Source organism: Nicotiana tabacum, chromosome 12 (assembly GCF_000715075.1).
Source record: "Nicotiana tabacum cultivar K326 chromosome 12, ASM71507v2, whole genome shotgun sequence".
In the NCBI taxonomy this organism is placed as follows: Eukaryota; Viridiplantae; Streptophyta; class Magnoliopsida; order Solanales; family Solanaceae; genus Nicotiana; species Nicotiana tabacum.
The window spans coordinates 34229868-34251711 of NC_134091.1; the positions used below are offsets into that span (position 1 = coordinate 34229868).

Sequence of the window (21844 nt, forward strand, 5' to 3'; positions counted from 1 at the left end):
TATTTAAAAAAAAGTTAAAATTGCATGCATTTAATAATAATATACTTGTTCTGAATATGCTGACTTTAGATCCTGAATTCACCTCTGACACCGGTCGTTCACCAATCAACAATTTTACCATCTTTATTTTTTGATTACTGAGAATTGTTGACACTGTTTATTTAAGAATAATCAGAACAAATTGGCCTCACTTTATCTGTTTAATACGAGATGTTTGTATTTGAGAAATTTTCAAAAATTACTGTTGTTTAATGGTTATTAACTTCCTATAGCTACCATATACATAATTATTTTTTATAGCTACCATTTAGTTGTTACACGGCTGTATTTGTTGTATTCGCGCTACTGTATTCATGAATACAATAGCGGAAATCGCCTAAACAATAGGGGAGTCCAGTTGTATGTGACTGTATTCGCGCTACTATATTCATGAATACAGTAACGAAAATCGCCTAAAAATAGGGGAATCCAGTTGTTTAATAACGGAAAGAGGATCAATTAGCGTGTATCAGTCCTAATTTAACTCAACAAAATCAATTCTAAAAATATTTTGCTGCTACTGTACCGTATTCCATGTATTTGCGCGGCTGTATTTATAAATACATTGAGGTAATCAAGAAATAAGGTGTATACCGTTCTATTCAATTCAACTGTATACATTGTACTCAATTCACCGTATTCAATTTGACTGTATTCAAACAACAAAAAATCACAAAACACAGTGATATTCAGTTGTATTCAAAAAATACAGACCTTCGAAATACATAAATACGGGCGAATAAATAATATATTTATATAAAAATACAGTGCATTTGAGTGTATTTGTACAGAATATAATGTATTTGTATCATTGTATGTGACTAAAAAATAAAGAAGAGTAGAAAGTAGAGCCGGCAAAATCCACATCGAAGTTGTGGCTTTCGAGAAAGAAAAGGGCTTCGGGTTTGGAAGCATAAGTGATTTCATAGAATGTGTTGACGAGTGCTTCTCTTGTGGATCGGCGGGAGGTTTGCTTGATTTTCCATCTTTTTTTGTTGTTGCTTCTTCATCTTTCTCTCCTTCTGCTTCTATTAGGAGTACTAGTATGTATTGCTTCTCCTTAGAGAGAGGATTGAAAATCTTGCTGATAGAGAGAAGAAAGAGAGAGATAATGAACGTGTTTCACGCGTAGGGTATAAAATAAATAGCTAGTTTGCTATAAAATAGAAAAATGTAGTTATAAGTAATAATATTAAAATTATTTTGGTGAATAATAAATAGGGTGTAATAGTTTGCACTTTGCTATAAGAGGTAAAATTTCCTTTGTATTTTGTTTTGTTTTCACTCTCTGTCTATAGTATGTTTGTGCTTCTTTCACCCAGCATGAACACTATGGAGAGTTTCAACAACTTTTGCTTTAATTAGTTGGGATGTCTTTCCAATAAAGGATGTTGTACATGCACGGGAAACATATCATGTTAAAGGCAATGTATTATTGAGCCAGTTTGACTCTAGGACAGTATACAACCATTTTTGCAGAATGCCAAAAGTACAACAAATAGTGGTCACTATTACTTGATTTTCTTTTTCAGATTTTGGAGCTAATTGTTTCTCAAAAGTAAAGGATAAAGATCACTTGGAACTAAAAATACAGTTATTCTGCTCTCTAGAACAACCAACAATTGTAGTTTGTTTTTCAGAGAACAATTGTTTCGTCTTTCCATAAAACTAAACACCACAATTGTACATGTTTTCTATAAAACAAACCAAAAGGCAAAAGCAAAACTGTTTGCATTCTGAACGCTTATAGCATTCAGAACTTTGTTTTGGCAATCTTCGAATATTCAACAGTTTTCCTAAACTACTGCCATATCAATATCAAATGTTCAAAACTTCACCCAGCTCCTTTGAGTAAAAATGGAGCCTTAAATATCAATGCTCAACTGATATGTTCATATAGCAGTAGATACAAGTAGAAATAAAATGTGGCACATCAGCAACATCATCGTTTTTTCCTCAATATGCAAATGCCATAATTTCATATTACAGAATACAAACCTTGATATTTTTTACCTTCACTTTTAATTCATATCTTATGTGCAAAATTGGAATAGAAGGCTCTTTGTTGTTTGACTAATTTGTGACCATAGCTCCATGAACGAGTAGACATGGTTTTCTCTTTTACAAAATAACAGAATTCCTCAGCATAATACCTGCATCTACCAAAGTCGTGCAAATAGAAGCACCACCTGCAAGTGAAACACGAGGAAATAAGTCTCAGGAGGATTCTACACAAAATTTTCCGCAAGGACACTTTTGCACACTGAAGCATAAGGATATCCTATTCTTTGATCCATTTCATGATTAAGGAAAACAAGGTCCTATTTTTTTTACATCTACCAGCCATGTAAGAGTACAACATAAGCTAGAGTTTTGTATTCCATCCAAAGCAAAACAGCTATTTACAAGGAAACAGACACTCCCATTCAGTAAATCCCATCCTATGATACAAAGAAAAGTCAAATCCTAGTTTTGAACATTAGCAAAGAATCAATGGAATGTACCAGCAGATTACTTTGAACAAATCATGAAAGCTAAAGTGATTCAAATGATCAAAACTTTTAGGTTTATGAAAATGAAAAACTTCCAACATGGAAGCTCTTCAAAATTCTTGAGAGCTCGTGAAAACTTATCGCAGGCCTAGAATGTAAGAGAAGGCAAGATGGGAAAAGAGAAAAGAGGAGCGAAGACGAAACAAGAAAAGCAGGGAATACTAAGCTCAGCAATACGCAGAATTTGGTCTCATATCCTAAACCCTTTACTTCCTTGACAGAAGGCTTATATGTTGCAAACCCAGTGAATACATGGTAATAACAAGACTTAAAGCAACTTGTAGCTTTAAGATATAAATAAGTAACTGGCAGCTTCATTTTCCAAAAAGCTTTTGAGCTTTTATTACTTAATTTGATTTTAAAAAGTCCCTGTTAGGCACCTTCCCTGAATATGTGCACAACAACACTCTCTGTGTTAGTAAGAAGTAACAAATAAGTGCCTCATCTAACACAAATTCTAGTAGGCCACGAAGATCAAAAGATTCAACAAGAAAACAGAACAGATATTGTAGCCAATAGAGTGAAGAATAGACTTTGGTACAATAAGGATATTGAGATTAAATGTTTTTGGACCTATAATACTTGATTAAGAAGAAGCTAGCATATATAAACGGTTGAGATTAACTTTTTAGTAAAACCATAGCTAAACAAAAAAAAATCACAAAATCTCTTTCATTACCTCAATAACTTCCCATATTGTCATCAAATCAATGTAAGGACAATCTAGCCAACGAACCAGCAGCAGCAAAGCACGGTACGGTACGGTAGGCAATGATACTCTCAAAAAATTGGCCATTAGAGCACTTCTTTCTTAAAATAAACATTGAAGATGTCTCTTGTTAACCCTATTTGACTGAAAAAATAGTAGATGCTGCAGACGCCTCTGCAATTAAAGAAACAGGTTGACGAGCCTGCAAACAAGCACCTATCTCGAATGGGCGCAGCTCAGATCCATCAAATAGAAGGTTTACACCAGGATAAATCTCTTCTTTATTCTCAGCATCATCTTTTTCAGCCTTAGTAGTTACTGAGGGAGATTCCTCAACTGGCCTGGTGGCAGCCTCGTAAACAGGAGTCAGAGCATACGATCTGCAAGTTTATTTGAAAAGCATGATAACAGAACTTAGAAAGAAGAAACTGTATGAGCATTCAGAATTTCCAGCAATGTATTTCTGCTTCAGAGACAAGGTTACATAAGCCTTCTAAAATGGTCTCACGACAGCACATTATCCTATGGATAGGTTTTACTACTAAACTACTATTCTTCTTGTTAAAGAACATTTGCTATCCATCCTCTTTTATTCAGGTGCAGTGAGTTATCCAGATTCTATAGAGGGCTATGCTGCAGAGTGCAGATTGCCATGAAGCATCAACACAGGAATGGATCCAAAGTGAGGGATGTTGGACTTACTCAATATTCTAAAAAACTTAGGAGTCCTATAAATGTTCAAACAACACAAGCCAAGTCTCAAGGTTAAAACAAAATATGTTTACATGCAATCAGGTATCTAATTATCTTCACCAGCTGCTCAGCATCCTTAAAAGATAAATGCCGAGAGCAGGTTAAAAAGTTTAAATTCCACCGTCGCCATCAAACTGTAATAAAACTATATCGTATACCATTATCTCACATAGTCAAAAAGCAAAAGTGTCAACGACTTCTCGAGACCTACAATAAAAAAGAAAAAGAGTCGGATATGCAATGACATCCAAGATTAGGGCACAGCACTATCACTAAGTGCATATCATGTCTTACAGAAAATGCAAATACAGCAACTGTTTCATATTTATTCTGTTTTGAGTGACAACCACCGGTAAAAATTTTGTGACAGTGGATGTCAGTAATCTATTCCATAGCAGGTCAGGTAAATGTTCCATTCTTCATGTCCAACATCAGAAGCTTTTTACCGTATGTTACTTCGATATGAGTTATGTGCCAGGTTTCTTGTCCCTCTCTAAGCATGTTGAACACAAAAGGTTAGCATCTTATGTATATCAGGAAAACATGCTTTCCGCAACACCCTGGCTCTGCAAGCTTCCCAAGACATGTTCTATACAGAGCAACTTTACATCTCCAGATCCCACTAATGGTCGTCGTATTACTCAATAATGATCATTAATGACTTTCTCCAGGTACATAAACTCTTCCGGGGCATCCTTTTCCTAAAAAGGTCTCTGTCCCGATGAGATGAAATCCTTAGAAAGTGTTTGTAGAACAAAAAGAGACGACCAGAAAGTTGACATCTTATGTCTCAGATGGGCAAATCACCGTGGTTATCAGTATCACAAGAGAGTGATATTCCAGATCTCATGCTAATTTATAATCTTTCCACCCGTAAACTCATGAATCTAGATTACTGAAACATGGAAATGGACCAGTAATCTAGAACAATGTTAACCAAGTCCTTCACAATTCCCTGGGGGGTTTTGGTCAAGGTATAAGAGGGCTCCGGTTAGCAACAACCATTTCTTCTGATCCTACTTTTAGTGTCATCCAGTGCAGCACACAAGCAAACAAAAGATTATCAGATAATTCCCTTTTTGAGTAAGATTATTCAGATAATTCTTTTACTATTTTGATAACAATATAGTAAGAAAAGTATAATCAATATGTGAAATGTGAGAGAGATTGATCAAGATGCACCTCAGAATATTGCCATCAAAACTCAGAACTTCTGTTCTAGATCTCTGTCGATGAGCAAGTTTTAGTCTGTGGTGTTCGCTAGAGACACCAGAAATGGGAGAAGAAGGATCAACAATGGGGTTCCACCTTCCACTTGCATAGGTCATAAGATGCCGGGATGATTCCTTTGGCTGCTCTTTCTGGTAAAGGAGCTTAGCTGTTGGACCTGTGGCCTGATACTCAGCACAAACATCTCGCAATCTCTTTCTTAACTCTTGCATTGCATCATGGTGCTCTCCAAATAAATCTGTTTGGAGTAGCTGTGAGGAAACTAATCTCTTGCATATATTATTACACAATTTTGGACTAAACAGTGGAATACCAAATTCTACACTTAGTGGAACCCATTCATACTTCTCGTCATCAGGTGTGATATTATCTTGGACTCTATCTTTGTAAAGTCTTAACAGGCGAATATAACCAATGGTCCAAAAATTAAGCTTGTTAGACAGAGAAGCTAATAGCGAATTCAGATTGAAAGTTTCTTTGGAGGACAGTCCTAGTTCCTCCCCTACTTGAGCTGTTGAACCATCAGAGTTCTTCAAGGGCAAGGGAATATCCAAAGTAACAACTCTTCCAGCCTCATTGAGATCATATCTGCTGAGGGGAAGCACGAGGACAGCAGACTGCTTGAGTAGTGAGTTTATACAATGTAAAAGTATACTTCCTTTTACCAAGTTCCCTTCAGACTTCCCCCCCAAACCTCCAATGGAAGATCCATCCCATGACCATAGAAGTGCTTTCTCACAGCCAGCTAATGGTGCAGGAAGCATTCTTAATAAGTGACCTTTCATCAGAACAACTGATAGAGGTCCACTAGCTGTAGCAGAATATAGCACCAATTTCATCCAGGGTGTCATAGATGAATGGGAGGGAGGTCCAAAATGAACAGGTCCTTTTGTTCCTGGCAAAACCGAAGAAGGGGGAAGGGGAACCATGGATACAATGATGTCATAGTCACGCATAAATAGACGATCTAAAGTAGCCGGTGAGAGAGCAGCCAAGCTTTCACAGCGGAGTATATCCACACGGTATTTTCTTTGTTTCTTCAACCCTTTATCAGCATCTAAGTTGTCAGCAGATACTGATTTCTCATCAGTCTCAGAACTGATCTCTGGTTTGAACTCCCAGTCTGATTGATTTGTTTCTTTAGATTTTGTTCCTGATAGAGGTTCTTCATCATTAGGCACTTGGGGTGTTTCAGAATGTAGCAAATCTTCACTATTTAGCTCATATTTGTTTGTTGGTGTATCTCCTGATTTTTCAGAAATTGAAATATCCTTTGTCATTGAAGTAGCATCCTCACTTCTTGAAGACATAATGCCAGTTTTTTCTATTTCTTCAGCTGAAACCCCACCTGATGTTAGACATTCCAGGATGCATCGAAGACTAAATGCATGATTGGCAAACTCTTGCAGTTCACCTTCAAATTTTGCCCCCTCGAGTGTGCCCAAATCTTTACAAAGATCTGCAATACTAGCATGACCTAGTTTTCCCGCTTCATACAATGTCACAGCATGTGATTTTAGACCTGCAAAACAGTTACTTCAGAATTCAAAACACATTGCAGAGCAACAAACTGATTTTCTGTTACTGCAAACACAGAAATCCCACGCACACCCACAATAACATCAGGATAAACAATGAACTTGAGGTCCATCCATGAAATCTGTACAGTATCAAAAATTGAAACACAAATAGAAGTTTTGGTGTACAGTTACACAACTTCAAAAATGCACAGTAGGCAAAAATAAGCAATAAGGTCCTTTACAACCTAATCAGGGAATAAGATTTTTGAGCTGCATAAGAAAGGTGCTCTAAGGTAGACAAGATGGATGTGCGGTCATACAAGACTAGACAGGATTAGAAAATGATCACATTTTCATATGTCGCTTATATGATGCTAGGGGTATTTTGGAGAACTCAAAAGTGTATACAATGCTAACCTACTACAACCATGTAGTAGGTTAGCAAAACCCATATATATATATATATATGTGTGTGTGTGTGTGTGAATATCATTCATGATTTTCTGAAATTCAGAAGGAGCATTTTTCAAACCAAATGGCATAACATTCCATTCATATTGTCCTATTGGAACATTAAAAGCAGTTTTGTATTTATCATTTTCAGAAATTTGTATCTGCCAATAACCAGATTTCAAATCAAATTTTGAAAATATAATAGCATCATGCAGTCTATCTAATAAATCCTTTTTATTGGAATTGGATATCTAATCCACTTTAAAACCTTATTAAGGGGCTTATAATTGATAACTAATCTGGGAACACCACGTTCCTGTTCAGCATGTTTATTAACATAAAAAGCGGTACTAGACCATTTAGACTTAGAGGGTCTTATAAGTCCTTTATGCAGCAAAGAATCAATCTCTTCTTTGCATAATTTCAGATATTTAGAATTCAGCTGGCAAGGCCTGGCATTTGTTGGAATATTATTTTCCGAAAAGCCTTCTTCATAGGGAAGACTTACAATGTGTCTTTTCCTTTACCAAAATTGATTTGAATGGTCACCACATACTTGTAGAGAAAACTGATTTTTTAGGAAATCAATTTTTCCTATAAGTTTTGGACTTTGTAAATCCTCTTCTATAGTAAGACTGTAAATCTCATCTTTTAAGAAATCTACTTGTCTACTTTTTGCAATTATATTATCAGAAATCTCGTTTAGGAATTTTTGAAATGATTGAGTTATAAACTCAAAACTAATTTCCTTATTATTAAAAGTTCCAGTAAAACCCTGGGAATCCCATCTAGTAAATGGTATATATGATGAAAAAATGGGACTCCTAATATGAACTCATGAGATATATCTTTGACTAAAACAAAAGTTTCAGGTATACAAACTTTACCTTGTCAAATATAAGTTTTTGGTAATTTGTAAGAAATATGCATTTGATGTCCACTAGCATTTCTTAATCTATGAGTAGTTTTATGAAAATATCTTGAAGGTATTATTCCTTCTTTTATACAGTTTAAATCTGCACCACTATCAAATAAAGCAGTAAACTCTTTTTTGAAGTTATAATCTATTAAAAGAGTGACTTTTATTTAAAAAAAATTGAGTAGTAAATAACTGAAGTTTTTGTAGAAACTCATCTTCTGCAAAATTAATTATCCCTAAGAAATTGCCTTTTGCAGCATTCTTAGAGGTACTAGCTTTAGTATCGTCAGTACCTGCTTCAGTAATATCAGTCTTGAATTCATGACTTATATTATTATTAGAATCTTCTAATTTAGAGATTATTTTATCTAAGGCTATATTTGAAGCCTTAAGGTTTGAAATCTCTCTTCTGAGATTATCAATCTCATACTTCAGGTCTTGAACAGTAGCTGGCCTGTCAGTGGCCGGGGATTTTTCTTTTAAAATTCTCTTAACAACAGACATTGTATATGGTCCCTTTTGAGAAGGAATTTCTTCGATCTCTGGACTTGCAAGTATTTTGTCCATTTTATCAATAATTTGGGACCTTAATCCTGGTCTTTAATAACCCTGAGAAATTCTAATAAATTATCATTAGTCAGGACATTAATATCTAAGTCCTTAAATTGTGAATAGATATTATAAAACTCATCGTTTGTGTTGTTATTACAACACTGATTCTGCTTGCAGGGTCCACACTGATCATCTGAGAAAATATAATTTTCCTCATTTAGAACCCTTAGATCTTCATCAGTGGATGAATCTTCTCTATCACTATTTTCTGGAGAATTTTCCGGAGAAGAATTTAACGGAATCTTATATAAAGAGTCCTTAATATTATCATCTATGTCAAGGTTCTTAATCTTATCCTTGACTCTACAATCCTTAGCATAATGTCCTACTCCACCATATTTGTAGCAAGCATTAGACCTATTAGACTTTATGAAATCCTTTCTATGCTTATAAGTATCTCTTCTCTTGTTTTTACGCTCTAATCTTTTATGAAAAGATCCTCTATTCTTCTTATGTTTATAAGACTCGTGCTTATGTCTATGAGACTCTTTTTTATTCTTAGAGATATCTATGGCAAATTGTTCACAAAATTCCCCTAGTTGTTGTCTATCATTAAGACGATGCCGCTTAATTTCCTGATTTAGCTTAATCTCATTGCACAAAGCTAAACCTTCTTGTGTACATACACTAATAAGCTTTCCATAGGAATAGCTATTATAATCTATACGCATTGCTGTTCCACGAAGAGCTTTTCTAACTCTTTCAGCAAAGAGTGTTGGGAGTCCATCAATAAATTTAGACTTCCAGTGAGTACTATTACATTCCGGTAATTCCATGACTCTAGATAGAAAAACATCTTTGTACCACCTAAAAGATGTCAGTCTTACATCTAAGGTTTTGGAGCATAGCCCTTAAGGTCTCACTATTGTCTTACCATCTTCCTGAGAAGTGTTCTATAATATTGAAAAATAAAGAATAGACAGCGTTTTGAACATTCTGTCCATTTTCTACTTTTATGGCGCCCATAATTTCTGCGCGTTGTTCACTATTTAAATAATTATCCAACCAGCCTTTTAATTGGCCTGTAAACCCTGCTACTATCATATCAGCAATAGTCTTTCCAGAATTCTTATTAACTTTACAGATGGTGTTGTACATAAGCATTCTATGTACCTGCGTATAAATCTGTCGGTCAGTAAAACCATCTATATTCCATTCATAGATTTCTGTACCCTTGTAACTTTGCGAGTAATGACTAAAAGCAGGTTCCTCTAGAAGTACATCTTGAGGAGTTGATCTAGGATAATAGAACATCCTTTGGACCAGTTTTCGAGCAAACTTTTCTGAGATTTTATTAATCTCATCAGAGAGTTTTACTCTCTTATCTTCATCAAGATAGATGCTCTAAATTTAAAGGACTAAGTTTAAATCCTTCAAATTTTTCATCTAATAATTGCTTCAGGTCCTCTAGACTTTTTAATTTAAAGTCTCTGACCTCAGGGGGAGGTTGGATACTTGCAGTAGCAATTTGCTCTTTACCTTTTGTATCCTTCCTATCTATTTTCTGGACTTCTGCTATTAATTTGTCCGGTCTTTCATGAATAGAAATAATATGTTCTCCAAGAATACTAATATAGATATTAGTGTAATTATTCTGCGTGAGCATAATATTCAAATTTTTAACAGTAATTCTACCAGTCTCTTCTTCAAATAATTTTGAAAAAGATGTAAAATAAATTACTTTATCCTTTTCTCCCATTTGAAAAGAATTTTGTGGGGAAAAAACTGATTTGGTGACTTCACCAGTAGTGAGCTTATAATCTCTTTCTAGTATGGAAATATAACCATCAACATATTTGGACATAAACCATGGAACAAAAGCAATCATTTTATTATGTCTACTAATATCATTATAAAAATCATTTTGAAGAAGGTTATTAATTCCTCATTAAAATTGTCAAAAAATCAATTTCTGAAAACTTCCCATCTTGGTTTTTTAAATTCTTCAGAAATCAATTTTCTCGCCTGGGATCCAGGACTAAAATCTATTTGGTCACTATCCATTTAAGCCGTTGAAAAAATCCATTTCGGATTCAGTAGGATTAAGATCGGGCATAGCACTAGCAATATTATCTCTGCTAATTTTTATGATCTCGATCTTGTTATTATCCCTAATTTGTGATGTAGATGCTCTAGATGGAATATCTACCATATAATCAATTGGTGAATTATCCCTAATTTGTGATGTAGATGCTCTAGATGGAATATCTACCATATAATCAATTGGTGAAATATAAGAAGAATTCGACCTAATTAATCTAGATAAATAACTAATATTATCAGTTTGATCAACTTCATTGAACCTGATCTTAACAGTTTCATCAGAAGTTTGTTCAACTTCTGTGACTTCACTGTTAATATCATCTCGAGGAGCTATAGCCTCCTCAATGACCCATTCTTTGGGAAAGTCTATTTCATCCCATTTAATAGGTCTTCTGGTAGTAACCTTAGATCTACTAAAATTAGTTTCTATAAGAATAGTTTCATTTTTAAAATCCATAATTTTGCACATAGGATTTAAAGTATATAAAGGCTTATAATAAATCATGTAACAGATACATATAACTTATGTTCCTGGCATATAGTCATAACCATGAAGCTTAATACTCAATATTAAAGCATTTAAAGAGTTTTCATCACCTGAAGAAACCTGCAAATTAGGATATGCATTAAAATATACAGGGACATAGGCCAAACTGGTTTGTACAGTACCTATAAGGGATTTTTTCCAGTTTTGGTTTCTGCCATCTCTAAGAGCTGCTATGAAGCTTTCAGGTAAGCCTCTTAATGTAAGTGGCTTGAAGCCAACTTGTATTAAATCAATATGCAAAAATCTAAGAGTTTTCCTATAAGGGATTAAATCATTTTCAGATAATAATCTAAATGTAGCATGATCACTATCTACTGTGATAGTCTCTTCAGTAGTTTCAACTACTTGTTTTAAACCTAATTTCTCAAAGGTTCCTAACTGGAATATAACCTTAGGTTGGATTCTAGGAATCGTCCATTTATTAAGTAAATCTAATTGTTGGGGCATATCAAATTCTTCTTTCTTACTGTTTTTAACAGTAGTTTGTTCCCTAATGATATTCATTAGAGAAAATGTGTTGAACTTAGCACCTATTTCTACTCCTAACCATAGCTCTGATACCAAGTAATCACCGGATCGCTACGACGAAACTATAGGAAAGGTTTTACAAAGACACCAGCCCTGTCAAGCCACAGTCCTGTCAAGTATACCCTTAACCACGGTCCTTCTCATGACTCTTTCAACGCTCACTTGGCTAACACGAGTCTTACAAGGACCACCGGTTATGTTGCCATAACCAGGGTTTACTGCCTGGACTATTAGACTGCATGGGCTCTACAGTCTCAACCTTAGAACCGTTGGTTGATGCAGTATAAAACTAGTAACAAAACATGCTAAAAGTAGCTTAGTGTGCCTAAGCTCAACACAACACAACTCAGCCTATCATTTAGACTGAATGAATATTCATAAAATAATTAATATAAAAAATAAATACCTGAGACTGCCGAGGTTGTGGCCAATCGACCTTTTTGGTATTTTATTTCAAAAGAAATATATAAACAAGATAGTTTTTACAGAGGGATTCTAGAGAGACTAAAAACTTAGGAATGAAAATATTGGCGAGACATATATATACAAGATATATATATATATATATATATATATATATATATATATTAGATTTTTTTTTCTATTCTATATAATATTGGCCTAGATGAGTTTAAATGGAGCAACATGGTTAGTGAGGGTTCATACCGCCAACCCCAACTTGCTTGGGACTGAAGCGTAGTTGTTGTTGTTGCTGTATAAGAAAGGTGCTTTAACCCAGAACAGACAATGTGGCACAAGATGCTAATCGTTGATTACATCACTAAAACTTTTTGGGAAGATTTGTCATGTTTCCCAAGAACAGACCAAGCTTTTCTCCTAGTACTTACAGAAAAACTGGCTTTCACATACAACTATAATGTTAGTAGTTGCAGCTGACATAATACCACCTATAACTTCCACAACAGAAACTTCAGTAGGTATATGTATCATCGTTTAACAAAACCAGTTGAAAATTGCTTTTAATGATGCATTTGGTATAATGAATGTATATTGAATCACCATTCCAGGACCTATTTTGTTTTATAGTGTTTGTCACAGTTATGAGAATAAGGAACACAGAAATATAGTTGAGAGAAGAGAAAACCTGGTGATACAGATCCCATCATAAGATAAGATGTTATATTAGCATCAACAAGAAAAGCAACCCGAGCATAACCAGAAGTCCTGATATTATTCTCTGTCCAAGGAATGTCTACTTGCAGAAAAGCACCGTCAGAGGACACATTTGCAGAGCCCAAGCTGGCATGAGAACCATCTTCCTCGTCACTAAGAAGGCTCTTAGGTGACCCTGGAACATTAGGATCTTGCAGAATAGATGCTGGATCTATTAGTTTGACAGCCCATCCCAATCGGCAAGCAAAAGATGCAGCTGCTTGAAGTTGAGAAAGATCAGCCTGTAATGTTGCAGCCAATTCAGCAACAGTTGAATTCTCACTTGAGACCACAAAAACAGCATACAGCAACCTGGATAATGAAGGTGGCATGTTATATATGGACCACTGTGTATACCATATGGAAACATGATATGAGATTCCTGTGTTAATGGAAAGTGCCTTACTCCTCAATTGGATCTTCATAGGACTGCTCCCGGTTAGAAACAAATCCTTCAAGCCTTGAAACTGCAATATTTTGTGTATGAACAACCTAAAGTCTCAGATGAAAGGATTCAACAGATGGCATAAAAGTGCAAGAATGGGCAGAATTTATTTAATATATACTAATGAAGAATTAAAATACAGATGTAAAAGAGTTTCGTCTCTTCATTCAACTAAATATTCCTGACTGAATCTCTAACAAAAGCACAATGTCTCATTCAGCTAGACATGATGTCTTATCACAAATGAAGAGCACCAAAATCTATGTAAGAATTTGAGTTACGGCTAATAGGTCATGGCAACATCGATATGAGTATCTTCATCATGATAAATTAAGCAACAATTGCATTTTTGGCACGAATAAGGTTCCATTTGGAACTTTTTTCCTTTCTTAGTATAAGTAGGCTCTATTTGGGACGTCAAAGATATCACCTTATGTACGAGTAAAGGTTCTTTTATTTGGTAAATATGTGTCAGTTTAATTGTCAAAGAGACCTGATAGTGTAAGTAAATATTTTCTCCAGAGTAGAGACTCGCAGCTCCAACAACTGAATGGAAAAGAAATATCAGAATTCCATGGATCAGACGCAAGTTATTGTTTGGTTACATCTGGAAGGTTTAAGTAGACCTAACTGTAGAATAATTTAGGAAATTTTATGGAATTTTGGGTCAGGAATCAGGATTAAGTTAAATGAATATGATATATACACATGCCATCACGTTGTAGAGAGAGCAATCCGAACTCAAATATAAATGGTCTACACAAGAAAGCTCGCCCCCGGATTCAAGAATAGGACCAACTAGATCCAAGCAACAGGTAAATCAAAGCATACCAACTTCTTATTCTGAACTCTGCAGGTGGTTGGAATTCGGAAAGAGGTCACATGAAAGTAAAAATGAGGTGCAATATCCATCACTTACAGGTAATTTACTAGATGATGGTCAAAAAATAAAATGAAGAACGATTAACCAAAAGAAGTAAAATTTGGTAGATTTATTTCAAAATATTACAAAAAGAAAGATAAATGGTGCCTAAATGTTTGAATTACCTTTAAAACGATCATCAGGGTAGACCGGAACATCAAAATAGACTAGTCCTCGTCGATGAAGTCCCTTTATAATTTCAGGATCAAAAAGAATGAAAGAATTTGCTTCTTCCTTGCAGATTTTATCTATTGTTGCCGTTTCTTCTTCAGTCAATTTCTATGAAAAGGAGAACAAGGACAAAAACACATGTCAATCGCCAAGTCGGAAAGCCAAATATTTCTTTTTTTATAATGGTGGTGTCCGGACTAGCTTGTGTGCATCTCACTATTACACCGGGTACCTGCTATCTCCCACTAATACAGATATCAAATAACTCTACCCGCCAAGGGATAGGCAGATGGCAACAAATCACCTAGTGTTTTTTGCCTATGCTGAGATTTTAACCTGAGACCTCATGATTCTCCTCCCACTTCATTGATTACTAGACCACACCCTTGGGTGCAAGTCAAAGAATTTAATTTATCACTAATAAATTTAAGAATCTTCAAAATGTGCGCAATTGAATGTGGTGTCAACTTGCCTTGAATTCTTCTAGGGTAAAATTGACAAGACAAACTCCCCACCATGGCTCAATAACAAAGTCCACTGGCTGTGAAGGCAATAGTTCTTTCGCTATTGATTTGTTTAGCTTCCACATAATTTTCTGCAAAGATCCAAAATAACTGAAATTAAAATAGACAACATAACGAAAAGCCTAGGTTAGCCGCAGAGCTCAGGACGGTGAGATTAATGGATCTTCCTGAACCCTGACCAATTTGAGCAAAGGAACAAAGTTATTCAGCCAGCATCCTTCATTTATCTTTCTACACGAAACGGTGTATTATATTCTCTCGATGTTTTCCTCTTTTGCATTGCCCCCCAAAAAAGGAGACATTCACAAGCAGGAGGATATAGAAAACTTCTGGAAGGACTGGAATGCTGTCTGGAGAACTAAACCATTATGTTTTTTAGGGCAGTTTGCTTGTAATGAAAGAAATGGAAGATTGTTTCATGATATTGAAATGGATATAGCTAACTCCAAACGAATTTTGTTTCATGTATTTTTTTCAACGTAAAGAGAAGATTCCCTTGTATAGATGACTGGAACGCTTAGTGTAGCTAAGCCAATTTTCAGCTCTGTACAGATTTTCGATACCATCATGTTGTGATGTCAATAAGATTCTGTTTTATCACAAAGAGATCATGAAAGTGGGCATACTTGTGTATGGGGATTAACAGAAGTGAAACTCAAGAATGATTACTGCTGGTGACTTCTAAAAGTGGGCCCACCTTAGATGATGACCTTATTCAGTTAAAGGGTAACATTGGAGGGTTGCACTAGTCTAATCACTTATATTACAATTTCCGCTCCAAGCCATTTAGGCCATTTAAACCAGGACAAAGGGAGGAACTTACAAGGTAATCCAGAAGCAGTGAAAACATATGGGAAAGAATTTTCTTTTCCAACAGTTAAGTGAAATTGATCCCTTGGCCATGTACCAAAAAAGTCCGCATCAAGGATAATATAATTGCTAGTGTAATTGCAAGTGTGGTAATTAACCTTGGCGTAGCAAGTAGTGGAAAACTAACAGCAAAAGGAAATAGAGAAATAAAGATGGATTTTATTTTCCAAGAGAGATAAATTAAGCAGCAAGGGGAACATCAATAATCTGCAAAATGGCAGCTTCTTTGTTAAAATAAAAGATACATAAATAAATGACTCAAACTTTCAAAGACCCGAATATCGTGACGAAGTAAGACATCACAAAATACCCCTATTCTAAGTTGAAAATGCTGCTAACCTAAACCCTAACTGTAAACACAATAAAACAGCTTTAAACCTATATACATCCTGCAAAAGCTACCTAAAAGAACAAATTCCAGCAGGACTCTAATTTTCTATTTCTACTACTAGAAACTTATAAGTTTAACAAATCCTGCTTTCATGGAGCAGCATGACCTTTACTTGCTATATGTCACAATAAATACGAACACGCGTAACTTTTCTTTGGCAATACCTTAGATCTGCACTTGTTCATGATGTCAATAAATTCATTTCTTCCAATTCCAGTCAGCCGTAAGGCATCTGCAGCACTAAAATTTGGGATGCTGTCATAGGGTTGCTCTGCATTCATCATAACAGAGAGTCAAAAATCCCATTAGACTGGTAGCAATTGCAAAGAACCTGAAATTTCTGTGAACAATCTAAGTGACAGCTGCAAGAAGTAAGGGCACGTTAACAACTTAACATTTGCAATCCATAGAAATTATTGGTATCAATTGCAAAGAACCTGAAATTTCTTTGGACAATCTAAGTGACCGGAGCAAAAAGTAGTAAGGACACGTTAACATTTGCAATCCATAAAAATTATGACATTGAGAATCAACAGTCAAATGCAGAAAACTGTGAGGAAATTTTGGTATAAACAGTTGACAGTAAACACAATAATTCTTCTATAGCACATGCTAAGTAATTGTTTTAATAAAAAGACCATATAAGGCAATCACATGCAGAAAACATAGTGCATACAACACTACTACAGTATGCAATTAAATTAAAGATGAGTAAGTACTCCATCCATGTCAATTTATGTCACATTCTATCTGTTTTGAACTGTCCAAAAATGTTCCACAAACAATATTTTCTTCCAACTATCAAAAGTTTCAAGTGTCCAAATACATAACTATTCAGTTATTTAAACAGATGTATTTCTCCATCTAACTGACTACTTAACCATTGCTTTATTGTTGCTATGTTATCCACCACTACTAATATAATATACAAGTCAAACTAATATCGTAAACTCCATTCCTAATCAAATGGTGTCAAACTGAGATGGAGGACCATCTATTAGTGACAAAGACTGGGCAAAAAATGTATACAAGCGGTACACATGAATGAACTTTTAAAAGAGAGAGAGGGGGGAGGGGATGCCGCTGAAATATTTGGTTAGGAGCCAATCCTGTGTCAAAAGCACAATAGAACTATTAAGCCGTCCAAAGAGTTCTCTTCCAGAAATAATAGCCTCGAATTAGTAAGTAAAATTGCAAGCCTTTAAGCCGCATATAGGGCAGCCCGGTGCATTAAACTCCCGCTATGCGCGGGGTCCGGGGAAAGGCCGGATCACAAGGGTCTATTGTACGCAGCCTTACCCTGCATTTCTGCAAGAGGCTGTTTCCACGGCTTGAACCCGTGACCTCCTGGTCACATGGAAGCAACTTTACCAGTTACGCCAAGGCTCCCCTTCCCTTTAAGCAGCATATAAACTTGCAGAAATGCCCAGAGGAAAGGTATGCTTTTTTTGTTGAAAAGCGCAAACATCTATGAGCAAAGAGAATTTAGGACATAATTTAAGTATGCTATACGGCATATCAGCATCAGACTCTATACTTAAAATTTAGAGCAAAGAAAATACACCCTCTGTAGTCAATTCTGAACTAACATGATAGGAGGCTATACCATTTTTCATGACTTCAAAAATCATGTCACAGTAGTATCTGAAAGGAGACACCCTCATGACACGGCAAACATACTCCGCAAGGTGATATGGAAAGAGCTGCAAACAGAACATAATGACATTGAGTTATTGTGCATTAGTCCCAATTCATAAGGTGCATATCCAAGATATAACTATATTGGTCTTGAAGGTAATAAAAGATCAGCATTTGACTAATCTCTCATTATCTTCACCTGTCGGGGACATCTTTTACTCTCATTTCTTTTCTCTTCTACTAATAATTTCTCTAATTGATTAATTGGCGTGTCATCTTTATTATCCGGAGATTAAATAAAATCTAATTTGGCAGAAAAAGTACCAACTCTGTTTATAGAATTGTATGTTTCATAACATTAAGGCATTAAAATCCAAATAGAGAACAAATTTTAAATTAAAAAAAAACAAGATCAAAAGATGACCAAGTCTATTTTGGTATATATGTACTTCTATGCCAAAGGCAAGGCCTTACCTATGCCCAAAATTTTAAATATGCATAATGCTTTTTAGCCCCCACCCCCACCCCCCCAAAAAAAAGGAAAGAAAGAAGCAAAGAGACTATATAAAAGAGTTGCCATAAATCCTTTTCTTATCAATTTGAAAAAGAAGGAACTGCACTGATCAGGAAAAAGTTTTGTTTTTTTTCAGTAAATTTTGTCTTTCGTCTGAGTCTTTTGAGTAGCATGTCTCACAACAAAAACAAGCTTACTTTATGACTTCAATTGACTTTCTAATGATTTGCAATTCCTAATGGTATAACCAATACATTGTAAAATTGAATAGATAATTCACGATGAACAATTTACATTTTTAATATCCATTAAGTAAGAACTTTGGAGCTCTGCATACTCTTGTGTCATGAAAGACATATGATCTTCTAAGTTATAGATTTATCACATGAATACTGATTTCAAAAGGTAAAACATGTCATGTAAGAAATAAAACGGATTGAAATGGTGGAAACAAAGTGCTTAGCTTCTTTAGTTGGAACTCTGTCCACTTATTAATCAGAACGGGAAACCAAAAACATGTCTTTTTTGTGAATAGAACAAGAAAAATTTTAAAGAAAAAAAATTATATTAATTAAAAACATCTTTTTTCCCCGTCTTTCATGTCACTACTTTGTCTAAGTAGAACTGTTTCTTGAGTAAAATCTGTAACAACTTTGTAGTACAAAGGATGAGAAACAATCTCCACCCAATACACACCGCCAAGTTCCTTCGGAGATAGCGCAGCATTTCTTCATAGTATTCACCTTCTTTACACACTTTACGAGCAAAGCAAGTGTTCCACAGGAGTCTCTTCTTTATGCAATGTTCAATTATCCTGCATAAACCCCAGTCAGTAGAAAATATAAGCACAAGAAACTACTAATTGAAAGAATAGCAGGTGATGGTCTATAAGCAAAGAAAGATTTAAAATGAAACATTTACAACTATCATATTTAGCCCTGAATCAGTTTTATGTATTCTAAATTCTAATACAATCGAAAATTATCACTCTTATTGATCGTCGTACACAACAAAAATTATATTTGTCACGACCCAAGCTCATGACACGTATTGTTCGCTTTGGGCCTAGGCCACGCGAATTTGTCTTTTTTTGGGCTACGCTACCTCGAGCCCCAAAAACGCGCTTACCATGTGAACTTGTGTCATACCTTATAAAGCTCTTCACTTTCCTCTCCCATTCCGATGTGGGATTCGCCTACGGTGACATGTGCACCCCTTCTTCAGAAGTTTGCCGGCCTAGAAGTCTGTCAGTCCTCCTTGACTCGCCTTCATCAGCCCGCCCTACGTCAAGGGCATCACATTCACCCCCTCGGGACTCAGCGTCCTCGCTCAGGTTTGCCCCACCATCGTACTGAAAAAGATTCCGGCTCTGTTATCATATATGTCACGACCCAAGCCCATGACACGTATTGTCCGCTTTGGGCCTAGTCGAAACCTAATTCAAAACTTCACAAGTGTTGTATCTTTTTTGTTTTTGATTAAGGTAATAAATTTTATTGACAAATACTGGCCATAAAACCCGCATACAAGAGGTATACCAAACAGTAGAGACCTGCATGATAATATGATTCTCTACAAATAACACCCAATCTTCTATACAAAGAGGAACTTTGTGGGTGCACCAAAAAGAAATAAGGGATAAAAGACTACTTTTCAATTAGAGTGTTGTATCTTATCTTGCCACAATGCTAAATCCAATTAATCAACCGATCAACTACTCCTCAATCCCAAACTAGTTGGACTGGCGGTGTGAATCCTCTATATATCCCGCTCTATTTGGAGCCAGTTAGGGGTTCTCTATATGTGAATTCACTTCTGCTTCCAAGTCAGGATAAAGGAAGAGGGTTGCAGTAAAATCAACTTATAGCGAGTCCGCGATGTTAAACCACAATAAATAAAAGTGGATCAATGATCACAAATGCACATTCTTGGGATCAAACTGTATCCTTAAAGTTCAAAAAAGAGTGTTCATGAAATGTTATAGCTGGTGGACCTCCTAAAATCAACGTCGGACCACAAAACATTCTTGTCAAACAGTTATAGACCTAGAAAAGGTTACACTATCTCACCACTCACTACTGTTTAGCATTCCACTTTTAAATGAAGCTAGGCTGTCCTAGTAAAAACAGTATTCCAACTCATTACACATCATTACAAGTTTCCTCAAGATTGATAGCCTCGTATACACATGTTCACTTCACACTTAATTGCAGAAGGTCAAACAAAAAGTTATACCCGAAGTCAATATATCCTACACAAGTTCAAATAGATTTGTGACATTGAACTTCAAGCATGCCAAAAGTTTATCAGCATTGCGTCATCCTAAAATCCACCTCCGGACATATATTCTTTCTTTGAAATTGTTGAATAGTGTGACCACCTTCATTTACTCAATTATATCTTCAACCAATGCTCATGTGCTAGCAAGGCTTGTTCTTTTTCATGGGTCAAGCACGAGATTTTTTTTAACAAAGGATAGCGGTGACATTCGAAACCGTAATCTAATACTACGTTGAAGTGTAACCAACTCATCTAAAAAGTTTAAGCAGCTAGATACGACCCTTTTATTTACTTAATTATGTCTTCAATAGAACACTTATAACCTTTCATCATCTGTTTTGATATGAGACAAAAGAAAATCTTGAGTGAATCGAAGTGTCATAACTCGCGAAGTAACATAACCATGCCAAGTTGAATTGATGGAATTATTAATAATAGCTTCCAACCACAAAATTAGACGAAAGCAGTAGGCTCCACCATAAACATGATTTGGAAAGGAAAAAGAAAAGGAAAACAAACCTTCTGTGCCAATCTTCTTTGGAATTTATCGTGGCCTGAAGCCGCTTCGGAAGATTCTCCCACGGACATTCTTCTTTGATTGCTTTTAGTATTAACTGTTCCTCAATTGTAGCCGGAATACGCTGCATTTTAATTTTCCCCTCTCACTCTTCAACTGCCTAGACCCTGTAATTGATCTTAAACCTCATTGTTAAACAACACCTCCAATTCATCAACATCATAACTACAACAAATCACAGTAATTGATCACACATTTCCTACTATTGACTCTTCAATTTTACTGTGAATTAAAAGCAATGAGCTTAAGAACTTACATGAATTTGGATCAAGCGAAGATAGGGTTCAGTTGATGAGCTGGACTGTAACCGGGTCGGATCCCGCCGGAATGATTCGGAGCTATTTCAGAAGAGGAAAATAAGAAGCCTTTTGAAGATCTAAAAATGGTTGCTCTGAGTAGTAATTGCAGACAGAGAAACTTCACAGCACGAAAGT

General features: G+C 35.6%; 1 protein-coding gene across 1 annotated transcript; it reads right to left on the reverse strand.

The window, feature by feature from the left end:
- Nucleotides 1-1667: 1667 nt before the first annotated feature.
- LOC107783623 (uncharacterized) lies at nucleotides 1668-21844 on the reverse strand. Its single transcript, XM_016604614.2, has 12 exons — nucleotides 21667-21844; nucleotides 21353-21517; nucleotides 19250-19367; nucleotides 18008-18104; nucleotides 16566-16672; nucleotides 15089-15211; nucleotides 14571-14724; nucleotides 13485-13545; nucleotides 13011-13390; nucleotides 5236-6805; nucleotides 3271-3680; nucleotides 1668-2228 (listed from the first exon to the last, which is right to left on the reverse strand). Exons 2-11 carry the CDS (start codon nucleotides 21478-21480, stop codon nucleotides 3437-3439), a joined length of 2982 nt encoding a protein of 993 aa, XP_016460100.1. The 5' UTR covers nucleotides 21481-21517; nucleotides 21667-21844; the 3' UTR covers nucleotides 1668-2228; nucleotides 3271-3436.

What these genes read in the sequence shown, in the direction of transcription:
- LOC107783623 (XM_016604614.2), bottom strand. Translation starts at nt 21,480, where the DNA reads ATGCAGCGTATTCCGGCTACAATTGAGGAACAGTTAATACTAAAAGCA. An exon ending in ATCTCCGAAGGAACTTGGCG is followed by an intron (nt 18,105 to 19,249) that starts GTGTGTATTGGG and finishes TTCTGTTTGCAG; the next exon opens with CTCTTTCCATATCACCTTGC. An exon ending in TGAACAAGTGCAGATCTAAG is followed by an intron (nt 15,212 to 16,565) that starts GTATTGCCAAAG and finishes GGATCTTTGCAG; the next exon opens with AAAATTATGTGGAAGCTAAA.